The following is a 15,906-nucleotide window of genomic DNA, read 5'->3' on the forward strand; positions in this document are numbered from 1 at the left end:
TCCCCCTCCCTCTCTCAAGTTATTCATGCGGTTGCAGCAACCTTCTTCGTTTTTTTTTTAAGATGCTTCCCTTTCTGTGATGGACTTCTGCGTACATGTCCACCACGCCTGCATGCGCATGCACACGCACACACACACACACACACACACACACGACGGCGAACTTTCAGAGAAATAGAAAGGAGCGCAAGGCCTCCGCGACGCAGCAGTGCTTTGCCACCACCTCCGCCGGGACTTCTGGTATGAGGACGACGTCCAAAAAAAAAATAGGAGACCAGTGAGCTCCCAGCCCTGCCGCGGGGCCGGTGCTGTCCGTGCTCACTGCTGTGGCTTGGCGAAACTACTCATCGCCGCTCTGCGCTCGTTCTTTTCCATCACCCTTGCCATGTCCGGAACGGCCGGCGGCTCCGCCGAAACGTGCTCGGTATGGTAGCCGATGTTCTGCCGCACGTACTGTCGCGCACCCGCCTCGATGGCCGCCATGTCCACCTCCTCCGCCGTCAGACCTATCGTGAGAAGACGCCGTAGCTCCACCTCTAGGTTGTCGTGCGCGGCTCGCAGCGCCATGCCTGTGTAGCGGAGACTTGACGCGGTGAGGTGGGCCGCTCGGTCTGTCTCGGCAAGTCGTGTGAGCACGCCCTCGTAGAGCCCTGAGTAGGTCTCCTCTGCCTTGGCCAGCTGCAGCCGCGTTTCAAGCAGCTCGCGCCGTAGCGAGGCAAGCTGTTCGCTGATGGCCGTACTCGTCGGGGCGTAGGAACGGCGCGGCCGTTCTGCGTCGTGAGCAGCCCCAGGTGGAGAGGATGCTGGCACTGGCGCTGGGGCGGCTATGTTGGCCTCCGGTAACGGCGAGGCTGTCGAGCTTGCTGTGGAGGAGGACGCCGTTGCCGGTGGTGCCGCGCCATCTATTTTTGAAGTGGTGACGGCGACGGGTCGCGCCGAGTGGGACTTGTAGAAGGGCAGGGGTGTCGAAGTGGCCTTGGTAGGCTTCTGCTTTGTCGCCCTCGACACACGCTTCTTTTTCGCCTCCAGCAGACGCGCTGTCGTGGATATTGACAGAAGCGCTCGATGCTGCCAGTGATGAGGTGCAAAGATGCAGGAGGTGACACAGGCCGACAGCCCTGACGGTGCGCGGCCAACAGTCACCAGCGGAGGACGCACGGAGGTGAGCCGCGCATGAGTGGCACCGCCGATGAGCGACATGCAGAGGAAAGCCAGGGGTCGGGGTGACTAAGGGGTTGTCGTGGCGCCTCACAGTTGCCTCGCCACACACAGGCGAAGGCGAGCTCTCATTCGTTGTTGCTCAGTAGTGAGGGGGGGATGACGAGCAGCGAAGGTGAAAGAGAATCGACGGTGGAGGGGAGGGAGGGGGTGACCGAAGTATCACAGAGAGGGAGAGATGGAGGGCGCAGGTTGCGTCTGAAGACGCCGGCGTACGGCAGTGCACAGACTGCAGCCATGCTCTCCAAGCTAGCGTGGGGGCACACCCATCCTCATCACTCGTGAGCTTTATGAGCGCCTCATCTCGCACGTGCACATATGCCCACTCGAGGTTTGCATTGCGCTAGCGTGAAGAGGTGGAAAGAGATTGGGTGAGGGACGAAGAGGCACCCGCGCTCGGTGTCCGGTGCCCTGACCCCCCCGCTTCCCCCCTTACGGCACGCACGCCCACAGCGGTGGGCCATTCGCCAGACACCAACATGGTTTGCCTTCACTGGCCCACGCACCGCAATACGGGGGAGCTACCACCTATCTCGTCCTTGCTGTTTCTTCACTGCCTGTTATACTTGCTCTGTGGTGCCGAGCGTTCTGCAACTGTCCGTGATGTCAGAGGGCGGATGGGGTAATGCGAGGTGCCGCGCAACGACCTCGTCCTCTCTCGAACAACCAGCGCCAGCACATCCTTTGGCCATGCGGGGAAAAAAAAAGATGAAGCATGCGCGAACACAGACATACAGACGCGTGCGGTGCGCGGTGTCAAAGGACCGCCAGAGACGGAGATACAAGGGAGGCCACTGGTACATCAGCTGCTGCATCCACAGATCGCTCGCTCCCCCCCGCCCCCCCGTCGTCGCACGCCATCCATATCTCCCATTCTATCGCTCGCCCGCTTTGCCACCTTGTCGTCCGCGCGTGTGTGTCGGTGTGTGATGGAGACCGAGGCATGAAGGGAGGGTTCCGTGTCGGCAGCGCGGCAACAGGAGGCGACCCCTTCTGCTGGGCTCCAAACACGCACACACAAAGCAAAGCACGGTGCAGAGATCGCGGATGGAGACGAGGTAGTTGTGTCAGCAAGGTTGAGCCTCCCGCACCGGGGAGGGGGAGGGGGCATCGCCACAGACACAGGCCCACATTCCAGTCACGTGCGTCCCTCCTCCTCGCCCTTTTCCCAACAATGTGCGTCTCGCTGCTCTCCTGTGCTTGCAAACAGCACCGTCGTACGAGAACGGCGGTAGCAGCCACAACGACGAACAAAACGGTGATGAGGAGACCGCAGAAAAAAAGTGCAGCCCAGCCCTGTCCATTGCCTCGACAGTGCCGCAACCCGTTGCCGCTCTCCCTGGGCTCTGCTTTCGCCTCCCACTCTTCCTACCCCCTTCCTCGGCTACGCATCTCGGCGTGCCCACGTCTCGTCACTGCTGCAGAGTCTTCGTCGTCGCCTAACATGACGTGAGCGAGGGAGGGGGTTGGGTGGGTCAGGCAGCAGCAGCGGCTGCACGACCACTAATTTCGCTTTTCTTCTAAGTGACACCCCAGGCGGATGCGGCCGCTCATCACCGGGTGGGCCAGTTTTCGACTTCGATCCGTTTCGCGCAATAGGCTCGCGCTTCTAGGTCACTCGGAGGATGCAGCCGAAGCCTTGCACGTGGGCTCCACACGCTGGTACTTTGGTGCCTCGGTGGTGAAGTCCGGCAGCTCGCACGGGTCTCGACCCGACTTCATACCGGCCGACGCCCCAGAGGAGGCGGCTCCCTCCGTTGCCATCGTGGTCAGCGTCGCGACTCCGGTCTTAGTGCCCCAGCCGCCAGCCGGCTTCTCGGGTGTCTGGGGACCGGTGGTTGCCTTCTTGCTTGACATGCCGAGGTAGCGCTTCTCCACTTCCTTGATGGCCATCTGCTGCATCCGCATCTCCTCGATGGAGGGCAGCTGCTGCTTCGAGTAGCACTCGCGGCAGGTCGCAATGTACATGTCTGCGCCACCAATGAGCTCCTGCTGCTCCACGTTCACGGTGCGGCGAGTAAAGCAGGCCGGCTGCTCGTGGCACATCATGCACACCGCCGTCAACTTATCCACCGCCTCGCAGTACGGGACGAGCTCGCAGATCTGCCCAAACGGCTTGCGCCGGTAATCGCCGTCGAGGGCCGACACCATGACTACCTTGCCCGCGTCGGCGGCGGTGTTGCAAAAATCTACCAGGTCAGAGAAGAACTGACCCTCGTCAATCGCCAGCACGTCGAACCGCTTCCACGTGTCCTGCACCTCCGTCAGCCGCGAGACGGCCGCCTGCGCCCGCAGCATCAGCTGGTCGTGTGAAGCAACGTTGTGCTCATCGTAGCGGGTGTCCTTAGAGTACTTGATGACGAAGCAGCTGCGACGGGCGTAGATCTCGCGCTTGACACGGCGCATCAGCTCCGTTGTTTTGCCGGCGAACATCGGGCCGATAATGAGCTCTATACGACCGCGGAACATGATCGCAGCAGTTTTGTGTGTGTGTGTGTGCGTGCGTGTTACCTTGTATCGAGTGATGGCAAGGTGCGCAGAGGGAAAAAGAAGGGGTGGATGGGGGAGCTCGCGTACGTATGGATGGATGCACGCGTGTACGACGGTGACGGGGGAGGGACGAAAAACCCAAGGTGACCGAGAGGCTGATCGGGGCTGTGGACCGATGAACAGATGGTGGGGGCCACACACGTACACACACAGAGGAGGAGAACGGGCGGGACGGCGAGCGGAGAGGGCCGATTATGTCTATGGAGGTAGGTGTGCGTACTGTTTCGTACACCAGTAGAAAGGGCAGTGGTGGTGGTGAAAGTTGTGTATGGAGTCAAAGGTAGAAGGACGATGATGCGACGTGAGGGAGGGGGGAAGGGGGAGCGGCGACGTCTATGGTATTGCGGTGATGACGGTCTATGAGATGTACACGTGTGTGTTTGTGTGCGCCTCGGCTGTACCGGAGGTAGGGTCGGGGGGGGGGGGGAGAGTGCGCGTATTCTGACGATGAAGCGGTTGTGTGGGAAGGGGCAGGGAGGAAGAGAGGCGAAGAATCCAGAGGCAGCAGGGGCAGAGAGAAGAGAAAGTGGATGGGCGGCACAGATAAAGGCACCACATACAGATGGGAGCCGCAAGGTGGCCCAGTTTCGTGACAGGTGCATGTCTGTCTGTGTGTGTCTGGAGGCGGGATGAGAAGGACCGGGATAGAGATGGGGGTGGGTGGGTGGGAGCGGCGGTGCCCTCATAGTGGAGGGTGCCGATCCTCCCCTGTAAGGGCGACAGCTGCACCGAGCCACGCTGATGAGCATCTGGAAGGCTCGCTGTTGCAGGAGCGTCTGCAACACGCCAGACACCCCCCGCTTCGCCTCAACACACGCATTGCCGTGTGCGTGTGTTGGTGCTGTCTGCATGAGCAGTGCTTCGGCGGCCACCTTCATGAGAGCACACGAAGACGAGCACAAGAGTACAAAGGGAATAGGAAGACACGCGCACAGGGTTACGAAAAACCAACGCATCGCTACAGCCACGTGCGCTGCCCGCCTCCTCCCCCCTGTGCCGTGTTCTCTGCTTCGCTCTCTAGACCGCCGTGTCTCCCCAGGCCGTTGCACGCTGCAACACACACCATGAGAGAGAGAGGGGGTGGTGCATGAGCACACACACATACACAAACACGCAGACTCAGAAGGAAAGGAGGGGGGAGGGGAGGGAAGGCAACGAGGGCGTCGATGCGACATCTACGAAGAAAATATCAACAACAAGCGGCAACAGAAAAGAACAGGACAGCGCGGCGGGTCAGCGTAGGCTGGCCACAGACCGAGAGGAGAGGCCGACACACACATAACCCTACCCACATGCAAGATCCGCTGAGGGGTGGGGCTGTGGTGAGGAGTGGGAGGGGGAGGAGGAGGAGGCCTGGGAGAGAGAGAGGTAGAGGGTGCTCACAGAATCTAACCATACCGTTTCGTTCTTTTCTTCCAAACGTACTTGAACACACAGCGCACTCGTGTCACGTGTGCGTGGGACGGGTTCGTCTTGTCAGAGACGCGGAGGATCCACTCGAGTCCGTCACCGTCGGCACACGGCGATATCCACCTGCTGTGCGTCCAAGGCTGGTCCCGATGGCTGAACCACTGCCACCACCACTGCTGGTAGTGGCAGTGGCAGTGGCGTTCATGCGGCGCAACAGGTTCGTCTTGACGGTGGTCGTCGGTGCCGCATTGCGGCGAATGCTGACCTGCGCGTTCGCCCGTGATGCGCTGTCGGAGGCGCTACCCACAGCTGCTGCTCCCTCGCCGCTGCTCGCACCGCGTGGCAGCTGCTCCTTGCCCTTCTCCTTTCGTTCATCTCTGGTGCCTCGAGTGGCGGCTCCGCTGCTGTTGACGTCAGCGCCGGACGATGCAGAGCTGCCGGTCGTAGCAGCGGCAGCGGCAGCCGCAGAAGCTGGCGGCAATGCAGTACCACCGGCGTTCACGGGCGCTGAGGTGACCGTGTTGCTACGAATGTACGTGCGCAGGCTCGCCTGTCGGTGGAAGTCCAGGCGCGGCGCCTCGTCCACGATGACCGCCTTTCCACCTGATCCGGTGACCGCCGCGCTCACTGCCGCATCGCTGGCCGTGCCTCGCTTCGGTGTGTTGCCATGCGAGGCGATGGCGGCGTCCCGCACGATGGTGAAGCTACCATTGAAGGTCTGGGAACTGGTTTCAGCTCCGATCGCCGCCGGGGTGGACGCCGTGCGAAACAACGGTACACTACTCGGCGAATGCTTCACAACTCGCCTCTGGGTGGTTACTGCCAGGTTCGTCGTGGCTGCGTCCGCTGGCACGGTCGCCGCTGCAGCGGCGGCCCCGCGAGAACGACAGCCGCTGCTCGCGGTCTTCGACGACGCGGTGATCTTCAGCACCTCCAGCAGCGGCAGCAGCAAGTCTGCTAACTGTGCCGACAACTTCTGGTGATCGATGGCGGCGCGTGAGACTGTGGCTCCGAGGGCGCTCTTGCGATGCCCGCTGCGTCGCACTCCAGTGCTGTCATCACCGACTCTACCGCTGTCCCTCTCGCCGCCACGTACGGGTGCCGCCCCCGCCACGGCACCCGCGCTATCGGCGGCGTTGCTCGACGAGAGGCTCACCTCCATTTCCATGGAGGTAAGGGCGGAGTGCAGGCGGTGCAGGCACTGCTGGAGGGTTGCGTTGCTGTTTGTCAAGACGACAAGGGACTCCCGGGCAACGTCGTCAAGCTCGGCGTCTTCGTCTTGCTTCTTCGGCGAGCCGGAATGCTCGGAGGCCCACTTCTTCTCCTTTTCCTCCATCCGGATCAGCTGCTTCACCAGCAGATCGAAGTCGTGTTTCTTGGCTCGCAGCTCCTGCCGCGCCACTTCCAGCTCGCGCTGCATGGAGGCTTGGATGTTCGACAAGTCGTTCATGTCCGTGTCCATCTCCCTCACCTGGCGCGCCAGCGCTGTGCGCTCTTGCTTTGCGAGCCGCAGCGCCTCACGCAGCGCGGCCTCCTCGGTCGACGCACTGGCTGCGGCACTGGTGCCAGAGGACGCGGCCTTCGACTGTAGCTGCGCTAGTGACGCCTCCTTGATGGCCAGCGCCTCCTCGACCTCAGCCAGCTGGCCCGCCGCGAGTGTCGCCGCCGCCCTGTACTCCTCCAACATGCGGTCCTTCTCGGAGTCTGCGGCCGCTGTCTTGGCGCACAGGGCCTCCTCGAGGAGCTTCACCTTCTTGACAAGAACGCCTTCCGACTCCCCTGTGCTCAGCTGCTGATTGCGAAGCTGGCTTTCTGCTCTGGCCGCGCGTGCGGCGAGCTGCTCCTTGGCGACTTGCGCCTCAGTGCAGCGTGCCGTCAGGTCACTCAGCGTCTGCTGCAGCTGTTCGCGCTCTTGCTGCGCCTCCGCCAAGCGCTGCGTTGCACGGCGGCTTTCCTCCTCGAGGCGACGCGCCGTCGACTCAGCCGCTGTCAGACGCGACACGAGCTGGCCAACGCGTTCTAAGACGCTTTTCGCTTCAGAAGAGCCGCCCGGCAGCACGCTGCCCAATCGCGCGTGAATCTCGTGCAGCTGCTTTGCCGTGACAGCACGCTGCGTGTTCTGCGCCTGCTGTGTCTCGCCTTTCATGGCGGCGATGGCGGCTGTAGCGCGCTGCTCTGCCTCGCTGACGGATCGCTGCGCGTCCTCCAAGATCGCCGCCTCCCGCTTGGACGAATCGCTGCACATTCGTAAATATTCGAGAACCGCGCTGCCGGAGTCCTCGCTCAGCTTCTTGGCGATCTCCGCCTTGGCAGCTTCGGCGTTCTTCTTGCTCGCGTAGAAGGCCAGTGCCACGGCGGCCGCCATCGTCGTGGCGCCGTCGCCTAACGAGCACTTCTTGACCGCCACCGGCACGGCTCCGGCAGTCCGTGCGGCATGGCAGAGAAGTAGCGCTTGGAGAACGCGAGCCTGCCGAGCTTCTTCCAGCAAGCGATTCACAGTGCGCTGCGCCAAGGCAGTGGGCAGCGCCACGTCGAGGTGGAAGGTACTCATCAGCAGCTCCGCCTTCTCATCCGTGTGGCGCTGCAGTGCCTTCTGCGCTGCTTCTTCCCGCGCCTGCTCGACTGATGCTTGTGCTGTGGCGAGCTGCTCCTGAAGGGTCGTCAGCTCCGTCTTGAGCTTATCCGCTGCGGCCGTCGCGGTAGCCTTCGCCCGCTCCGACAGGCGCAGCTGCGCGGACTGCGTGGTGAGCGCCTTCTGCAACCCCTGCGCCTCCTGCTGCGTCGCCTGCAGTGCCTCGTACACCTCCTTCACAGTCATCTCGGTCTCGCGCAGTGCGGCGTCCACGTCTGTGTCCAGCACCGCGCGGTCGGAGTCGCGGCGGTCGAGCGAGGCTTCGAGAGAGCGGATGGCGCTGCGCAGGTGGTCCACCTCGTCCGCCTTCTCCGCCAGTGCCGCCTCCAGCTCCTTCACCCGCAGGGCGTTGCGGTCGAGTGGCTTTCGAGTCGCCAGCTCGGCCTTGGCCTTGTCCAGAAACCTCGTCAGCTCCGGGTAGTCGTGGCTAAGCAGGAAGAAGTCAATCTCGTCCTCCTTGATGCGCGCCGAGTGGCGGACGTCAAACTCGACGCTGACCGCCTCAGAGTGGGTGCGCACCTCGACACTCGTGAGGTAACCATATGGGACTTGCAGCAGCGTGGAGACGGAGCGCAGGAAGGCGTCCTTGAAGGATTCCGGCGAGAAGCTGTTGCCGTCCACGAAGGACTGCCCGCCGAGCAGGCGGTAGTGGTGCGTCACGATAAGGCGGTCACTGCTCGCCTCGTCACCGCTGCGGTGGTGGTGCGCTGCGGCGGGTGCGGAGTTGGTGCGAGTATAGCGGGCGCCGGGTTGCGATGTGCGCTGGTGTTGCTTCTGCTGCGCCTCTGCGGTACTCCGCTGCTTGCGAACCTCTTCGTCGAGCGCCGCGATCAGCTGTTCCTTGGAGTCCAGGACGCTCCGCAGTGCGGTGAGTTCGTCGTCGCGGCACTGCAGCGACTGCAGGTGAGCCGTGCACTGCTGTTGCAGGTTTGCCACGGCAGCCGCGGTATCCTTGGCATCACACATGGCACTGCTTAGCTGACGCTCCAGCTCGCGAATCCTGCGCTGCGCATCGTGCAGTTCCTTTGCCGTGCCCGGCAGACAGCAGTCCTCGTCAGCGGTGATGTCATCCGGTTTCGTCAACCTACGCTTCTTCGCCAGCGAGCGCGTCGGGGCGGACCTGTCCTTGAGCTTCAACGACTCAACTTCTTCCTCCAATGCCTGAATCACCAGCTGCTGCTTCTCTGCGTTCCTCCGCGCCGCCTCGAGGGCGTGCCGCTGCTTCTGCACAGCGTCGCGCACCTCATCCATCGTGACGACAGGTGCTGACGTCAGCGCAGCTGACGACTTTTCCACAGAACCTTTCGCACAATTCGCGTCCTTGCGGACGCGTAAGCCGCGATCAGTGCCGGTGAGGTCTATGAGTTCCTTTAAGAAGGCATCCATCGAAGCTGCCTTTGCTTCCATGGCTGTGAAGACGGTATCCTTGTACTTGCGCTCCTGCGTCAAGACCCGTAGTGCCGCGATGTCGGAGGTGTGCGCCTCGTAGAACTTCATGAGGGTTTGATTGTCCTCTTCCATGCACTTGTAGTAGTGCTCGAGTTTCTTCTCGTACGACGCGGACGGGTCTGGCGCAGACGCCGCAGCATGGCTTGGCTGTGGTGCAGTGGGTGGTGTACACGGGGATCCGAACTGCGCCGGGTGAGGGCGAGGAATATTCGACGCATGCGCCGCTGCCGCCTTGGCCGCCGCGGAGGAGCCGCTTGGCAGCGGCGCTGAATCATAGCGCTTCAGCTTGCGGTTTTCCATCAACGCGGTCACGCAGTAAGCCGCGTGCGTGGCCGTAGGTGCGAGTGTTTGTGGGGGAGGGGAGGAAGGGCTCTAGTTTACAGAAGAGGTCTCTGCTGGTAATGGGGGGGGGGAGGGCGATGCCGTATGGGTGCGCGTACACGTACAGCCACGACGAGAGACAGAGAGAAAGACTACGAGAAAAAAGCAACTCTAATAGGGGGAGAGGTACAGGTGTGTATGTATGCGTGGGGAGGGGGGGGGTGTACACCGCACAGTGGAGTCTAAGGGATGGTAACGTGGACAAAGAAATGGCGCAAACCGCCGATGCGATGGTGCAGAGGGGTGGGGGGGGGCAACGGCCTCCTCGCTACACGAGAGGAGCCACGACACGTAAGCAAGCGGCGCTGCAGAGCACGGGAACAAGAAGAGCCATCACACGGCTGACGAGCGAATGGTTCTTGAATACCGGTGCAGGACAGACCGTGCGGGAGGTGGAGGAGGGTATGGATGCACGCTCGTGCAGGCCCTCCCCTTCCTAATAACATGAGACAGAGAGAGAGACGGAGAGTTGACGTGAAGAGAAAGGCTCAAGGCAGAGGCATGCATCAGCCCGAACTTGGCCATACTGACCACCGCTACGCGCATGTGTGTGTGTGCGTGTAGACGCTCGCTGTGCATTGGAGTTCGCTTGCGCGTCCCGCTGACACGGCCCGTATAGGGACGCCGTGGTTCCGGGAGTGCAGGACTTGTGTGCCGTGACGCCTGGCATCTTTCACACACACGCACACAAGGGCAGCCCTGATGCGTGTGTGTATAAACCCTTTGCTTGTTGCTTCGTTGCGTGTGCCAGTATCACCCAGACGTGCACAACTATCCAGCGAGGTCCCCTCCCGCCCCAATCTTCAGGGGGCCCACTGCTGCCCTTGTCGTCTTGCCCTTCACGGCAGAAGCGTCCGACCAACCGACCCCCACCACGACCATCGCCATCACCATCGCCATCACCATCGCCATCACCATCGCTGCCTGCCATCTTTCTCGCGCTGTGCAAGTCCACTGGTGGGCAGAAGGGACGGGTGGTGGGTGGGGAGGGTGTAGGGGAAGCGGCGCGCTGTGCTCCAGTGCAGCGCAGCTGACAGGCACCACTACGAGAGAGAGCGCAATACGAGAAAGGGTAGAGCGAGTTGTGAAGGCAAGCGAGAAGTTCGAGGCCGAGAGACGGAAGGCGATGACGAAGAAAATGACGGCACGCTGCACATCCTTGGACGCACCACGGCCGAGGACGAGAAAGATAAACAGAGAGGGAGAGGGGAAGAGGGTCGCGCGAACTCGAGCACTGGAGAGGAAGAGGGAGAAAGAATCAGGCAGGCACAAGCAGAGCCCATCTACGTGAACCAAAGATATCACACGCCCACACACAAGACGGACGTATATAAAGACACGCCTCAGCCATTTGAGATGGTGCTCCCGCGTGGGCGCGCGTAAGCACTTCGCATGTCGCTTAAGGCAGAGGGGGGGGGGAGGGAGGGAGGGAGGTTAGTTACCCGTATAAAACCGAAACATGCATCCACGCACGCACACACGCACACAGGCAGGACACGCACGTTGACATGGGAAAAAAAGAGGTTGGGGGAGGGGGGAGGGGAGGAGGGCGTGGGACGCTGCCGAAGAGCTGCACCGTTCGACACCGACACGCATGCAGAGGAGGAAAGAAACAATGTAGCGCAAAACAGGAAAAGGAGGAAATGGGATGGGGGAGGGGGAGGGGGTAAGGAGAGGACTAAAGACGGCATCTGTGCGTGTGCGTCACTGGAGGGGAGGGGGTGATGGTGGCGGTGGCGGTGTACGAAGAGTATCTGGTTCGCTGTCATCTCTCTCTCGTCGGTCGCCGGTTGTACTCTCTTGCCCTCTTTCCGCCACGGGCTGCACAGCCACGCACGCACGCACAGAACGCGCGGGATATGGAGCGGAGCCACCGACACGAGGGTGGCTGCTATTCGAATAAAAGGCGAATGCAACGGTAACAGACGAAAAGTGGGGAAAGGAGGGGGAGGGGCTTGTGCATGCGCGAGAGGCATGGACACATCCAAAGGCACGCACGCTCACACACACACACACACACACACAGATCAAGAGATGCAGCGGAGAGGAACGTGTTACAACGGCCTTCTTCATGCTGCACTCCCTCATGTACTCGCTTTCAGGGAGGGGGAGGGGTTGGCGCGTGCGGGTCGTCAGGGCGCATCTCTTGACCCCTCTCTGTGTGTGTGTATGCGCACGTGAGAAATGAGGGAAGGGAGCAACAACCCTCGACCTCCATGGCGGGGACACTGTGCGCCACTGCGTGTCCTCCCCTCCTCCCTCCTCCCTCCTCTTTCTCCCCCAACACACACACACACACACACGCAGCAGCAGAAGAGCCGAGAAAGGAAGACAACAAGGACGAGCCTGCGTACAATGATTCGAGCGGCTGGCGAAGGCACATCGTTTCCCGGACCTCTTCCTCATGTCGTTGGCGTCGCGTGCGCCCCGAGGAGTCGATGATGGAGTGGGGGGAGGGGAGGAGAAATATGGTGAGCTAAGGGGGATGAGGATGGGATGTAAGCGATAGGGCAGAGGCGAGGAGGGAAGACAACAAAATTCCCCATGACGCACGAGCGGAGAGTGTGTGCCCGTGTGCTGGAAAGGGAGGGAGTCCCCACCCCTCTCCCTACCAAGCCGAAAAACAACAACGGTAAAGGGGCGAGGTAAGGGCTGTGCGCAGATGGTGTTCGCGCAGTAGTGCTTGTGGTTAAGCAACACGAACAACGATGCGGAGAAAACGAAAAATGCTACGTGAGGAGCAGCAGCAGCAAAAGTGCCGGAGGGGGTTGGTGGTGGTGGTGGTGGTGGTGTGTGTGTGTGGAAGCACCCAAGAACAGCAGTAATGTGCCGCTCCTTCCCCCTCCGTTTTCTTCCTTCTCGCCCCTCTGTTGTAGCCATCTTTGTGACAGTGAACCGTACACATGCCGACGTGTGCGTGTGTATAATGGGGTGGTGCCAGTGCGAGCTGGCAAGGTGACACCGTTAGCTTCTGGCTGGGCGGCGGAGCTCGCGCACGCAACTCACACACCAACGTGCGGGGGAGGGGGGAGGTGGCGCGAATCCTTTTTTCACACCTTTCTTGCCTTCACTCCTAGGCAGGCACCTTTGTGGACTCGGTCACAGCCGCTGCCATGGCCTTGTTCTGCGCTATCATCAGCTCTAGTTGCGAGGACACCCCGACCAACTTCTCCGTCGTCGGGCTGCCCAGCGTGCCGCTCTGTCGCTCCATCGCGTTCGTCTTGGCTTGCACGTCGGCGATGACGAGCGAATCCGTCCGTCTGAAAGTGTTCGCTGCCCCCTCCTCGGCGATGGCCACCGGGTCCTTGCACATCTTCTCCAGCTCCGCGCGCAGCTCAGCACTCTTCTCCCTTTCCTTTGCAAGCGCTGCCTGCTTGAGCTGGAGCTCCTTCTGTGTCTCGGCCGTGTGATCGTTGCGGATAGACTCAGCCACATCATCGAGAGGGATGTCGTCGTCGTCGTCCACGATGCCCACGTTAACAGCCTCGCTGCGGTGAGCGAAGCCGTTGCCTTGGTGCACCTTTGAGCCCGCCAGCAGGAGTGCCACCGTGTGCCGTGTCTGCGCGACGCTCTCACGCAGCTTATCGTCGCTGCTGTGCGCCGGCGCACTCGCGGAGCGCGAGCCGTTTTTACTGTACGCGTTGACAGAGCCACTGCGTACGTTGTGACTGCAACGCTGGCTCACGCGCGACAGGCGCTGCGGTCGGCTGTGCGAGGGGCAGCCCCCACCCTTCAAGACTTCCGCTTCTTTGACGTACGACTTCACGCCCTCCGGCACCGTGAAGTTCCAGCACTGCCACGACCCATCCACCGCCGTGGCCCAGACCTTGTACACAACGGAGCGAGTGACGGGCAGGATCGACACACTCCATCTCTGACCCCCGGCGGAGGCGCTGCTGCTCACTGGCGGCTGCGAGGCCTGGTGGACAATATCCTTGGAGAAGCGATTCGTGATGGTAATGGCGCCGTCCTTGCTGCCAGACCACACGGTATCTCCCACCTGTTGCAGAGTGGCGACCGGTGCACGGTGTCCGGTGATAACGGTGGTGACGGTCATTGAGGAAAGGTCCCACACGCGGATCGCGGAGTCCTCGCTACCGGCCCACAGCTCCGCTGTGTCCTCCAACACCAGGATGCTCAGCACACAGCGGCCCTGCCCATCTAGGGTGTAGACGCAGCCGCCATCCTTCCTTGGAGCGCCGTTCGTGTTCGCCACCGTCGCCTCCCACACTTTGACTGTTCCATCGTCGCTGCCAGACACAAGACAGCGGCAGCCGCTTTTCGGATCCGTGTACGTCGCCAAGCTGCGCACTGCGTTGCGGTGGCCGTAGTACATGTGGCTGTAGTGCAGATCTTCCGTCATCCACTGGTACACCTTCCCGTCCGCGCCACCAGTGAACACATAGCCGTCCGCTGCGCACATCGCGTACACAGCAGCCGTGTGCTGCGTTGACTGACGCAGCACCTTCTGGGTCACGTAGTCAAAAACGCGGATGGCGCCATCGGAGTAGCCGGCCCACATGTTGCCGCTGACGTTCTCCATGACGAGCACCGCGGCGCGGCCAATGGACGCAATGCGGCGCACCTCCATCCCGCTGGGTACAAGGCGAATCACGATGGTGCCATCCGTCTCTCCCGTCCATGCCGTGCCATCGAGGGCCACTGCCGAGCAGCGCGACTGGCCCTCGAAGCGCCTGAAGACGCTGACGGAGTCGCAGATGGTTAACGCGCTGCGGTGCGAGAGAGAGCGCATGCTGACTGGAGCATCGTCAACGCCGTTGGCATTGCTGTGCCGCACGGGGGGCGCGCTCTTCCGCTTACCGCCGCACGACTTGCGAGGCGCCCGCGGTCCTGGGGACCTCATCTGTGTCGACGGCCGTACCCACGGCTGATCGGTCTTCTTGGCAAGCGACGGAATACCTGAATGCCTTCTCAAAGGCAGGCTTGTACGTGTCAGCCGGCGCGTCTGTGTGTGTGGGTGTGATGGCGCGTGCCTTGACACACACACTCACACACACGTGAGTGTCTTCAAGCGAGCAAGAAAACCGAAAGGCGAACCGCCGCCCTACTCCTCCCCCTTCCAATAAACAACAACGCAGTTTGCCGCGAAGAGTAACACGGGGAGCGGGCTCGCGGTCGTCTTGGTTCGTGGCCGGCAAAGTTCGGAGACGGAGAGGAGAGAGACCTCAAGGGAATTCGAGAGCTGTGAACACGAGGGTTCAGAGGATTCAGGATACAGGGGTTGTGTGTGTGTGTGTTGAAGGTCCGGTGGTGGCGATGGTGGCGAACGGAGAGCTTCGACATTCAAGGAGAGTGCGTACGCATTAGGGTAAGAGAGAAGGGTTGGAATCGGGGTGGGGAGGCAACGAGGATGAGTTGGACGTGAGAAGGTCACGGAAGACTGATAAACAACATACACACCGTGCGAAGTGTGTGCATACAGCATCACTGCCAGTAAAATGGTGCTGTCGAGCAACGGTGTCACGCGCTGAGATAGATGTAGGCGGAGAGCAGGAGAGATGGGGGGAGGGGGAAGAGAGGAGATGGTTGATGGCGACACTGCTGTTTCTCTCTCCGCGTACGGCCGCCTCTACAGTGCACCTCACCACCACCACCATCCTGCCACCTCAACAGTTGTACAGATCCCCACAGAACCCTTCTCTCCCTCCCTCCCTGTCTTTCGTGTTCGTCTTAGAGTTGAAGTTCTACGCAAGCGCAGCCGTGCTGGGCACCGCCTACCATCCGCGCGGAAGACATCCAGCACACCCCACGCCTATGGTCACCGGAGACACAAGCATCTACGTCCCCCCCAGACAAGGGGGCGAGTGGCGACGAGAGAAGGCAAAGAACGCGGAGGATGGCCGCACAATACAGGAGTGGGAGGGGGAGGGGGAGGATGCAACAAAAGAAGAAAAGAAAGCAACACAAAGAGCAACGCGGTCTACAATGACGACGAGCGGAGCGGGAGTGGAGCTGGAGCTGGTGGTGGTGGTGGACACAGAGAAACGGTGATCGAAGGAGGAGGAAGAAGCGGACGAAGATGGGGCTCCTGCATGCGTGTGTGTGTGTTGGGGGTTGTTGGTGGGTGTTGGGGGGTTTGCATGCCGATACATACACACGTACACGTACGCGAGAAAACAGAAAGGACGCAGGTGGCGGATCAGAGACCGAGAAGACTGAGGAGGGAGAATAGGCAGCATCACGGATAGCTAGTAGAACAGCAGAAACACACCGAAGATCATACACGCCTACCAGGGATGACGACA

The 15,906-nt window shown here is 61.4% G+C and overlaps 4 protein-coding genes across 4 annotated transcripts; all 4 read right to left on the bottom strand.

Moving 5' to 3' along the window:
* Positions 1-318: 318 nt before the first annotated feature.
* LMXM_21_1200 (conserved hypothetical protein) lies at positions 319-1,200 on the bottom strand (the record flags this gene model as incomplete). The annotated part of the gene is made up of 1 exon (XM_003875327.1): positions 319-1,200. One exon carries the CDS (start codon positions 1,198-1,200, stop codon positions 319-321), a length of 882 nt encoding a protein of 293 aa, XP_003875376.1.
* Positions 1,201-2,832: 1,632 nt separating this feature from the next.
* LMXM_21_1210 (putative thymidine kinase) lies at positions 2,833-3,687 on the bottom strand (the record flags this gene model as incomplete). Its single annotated transcript, XM_003875328.1, has 1 exon — positions 2,833-3,687. The coding sequence occupies one exon, from the start codon at positions 3,685-3,687 to the stop codon at positions 2,833-2,835; it is 855 nt and encodes a 284-aa protein (XP_003875377.1).
* A 1,528-nt stretch (positions 3,688-5,215) lies between these two features.
* On the bottom strand, positions 5,216-9,331 carry LMXM_21_1220 (conserved hypothetical protein; the record flags this gene model as incomplete). Its single annotated transcript, XM_003875329.1, has 1 exon — positions 5,216-9,331. One exon carries the CDS (start codon positions 9,329-9,331, stop codon positions 5,216-5,218), a length of 4,116 nt encoding a protein of 1,371 aa, XP_003875378.1.
* A 3,382-nt stretch (positions 9,332-12,713) lies between these two features.
* On the bottom strand, positions 12,714-14,504 carry LMXM_21_1230 (conserved hypothetical protein; the record flags this gene model as incomplete). Its single annotated transcript, XM_003875330.1, has 1 exon — positions 12,714-14,504. The coding sequence occupies one exon, from the start codon at positions 14,502-14,504 to the stop codon at positions 12,714-12,716; it is 1,791 nt and encodes a 596-aa protein (XP_003875379.1).
* Between the last annotated feature and the right edge of the window lie 1,402 nt (positions 14,505-15,906).

The sequence above is a fragment of the Leishmania mexicana genome, chromosome 21 (genome assembly GCF_000234665.1).
Source record: "Leishmania mexicana MHOM/GT/2001/U1103 complete genome, chromosome 21".
NCBI lineage: Eukaryota > Euglenozoa > Kinetoplastea > Trypanosomatida > Trypanosomatidae > Leishmania > Leishmania mexicana.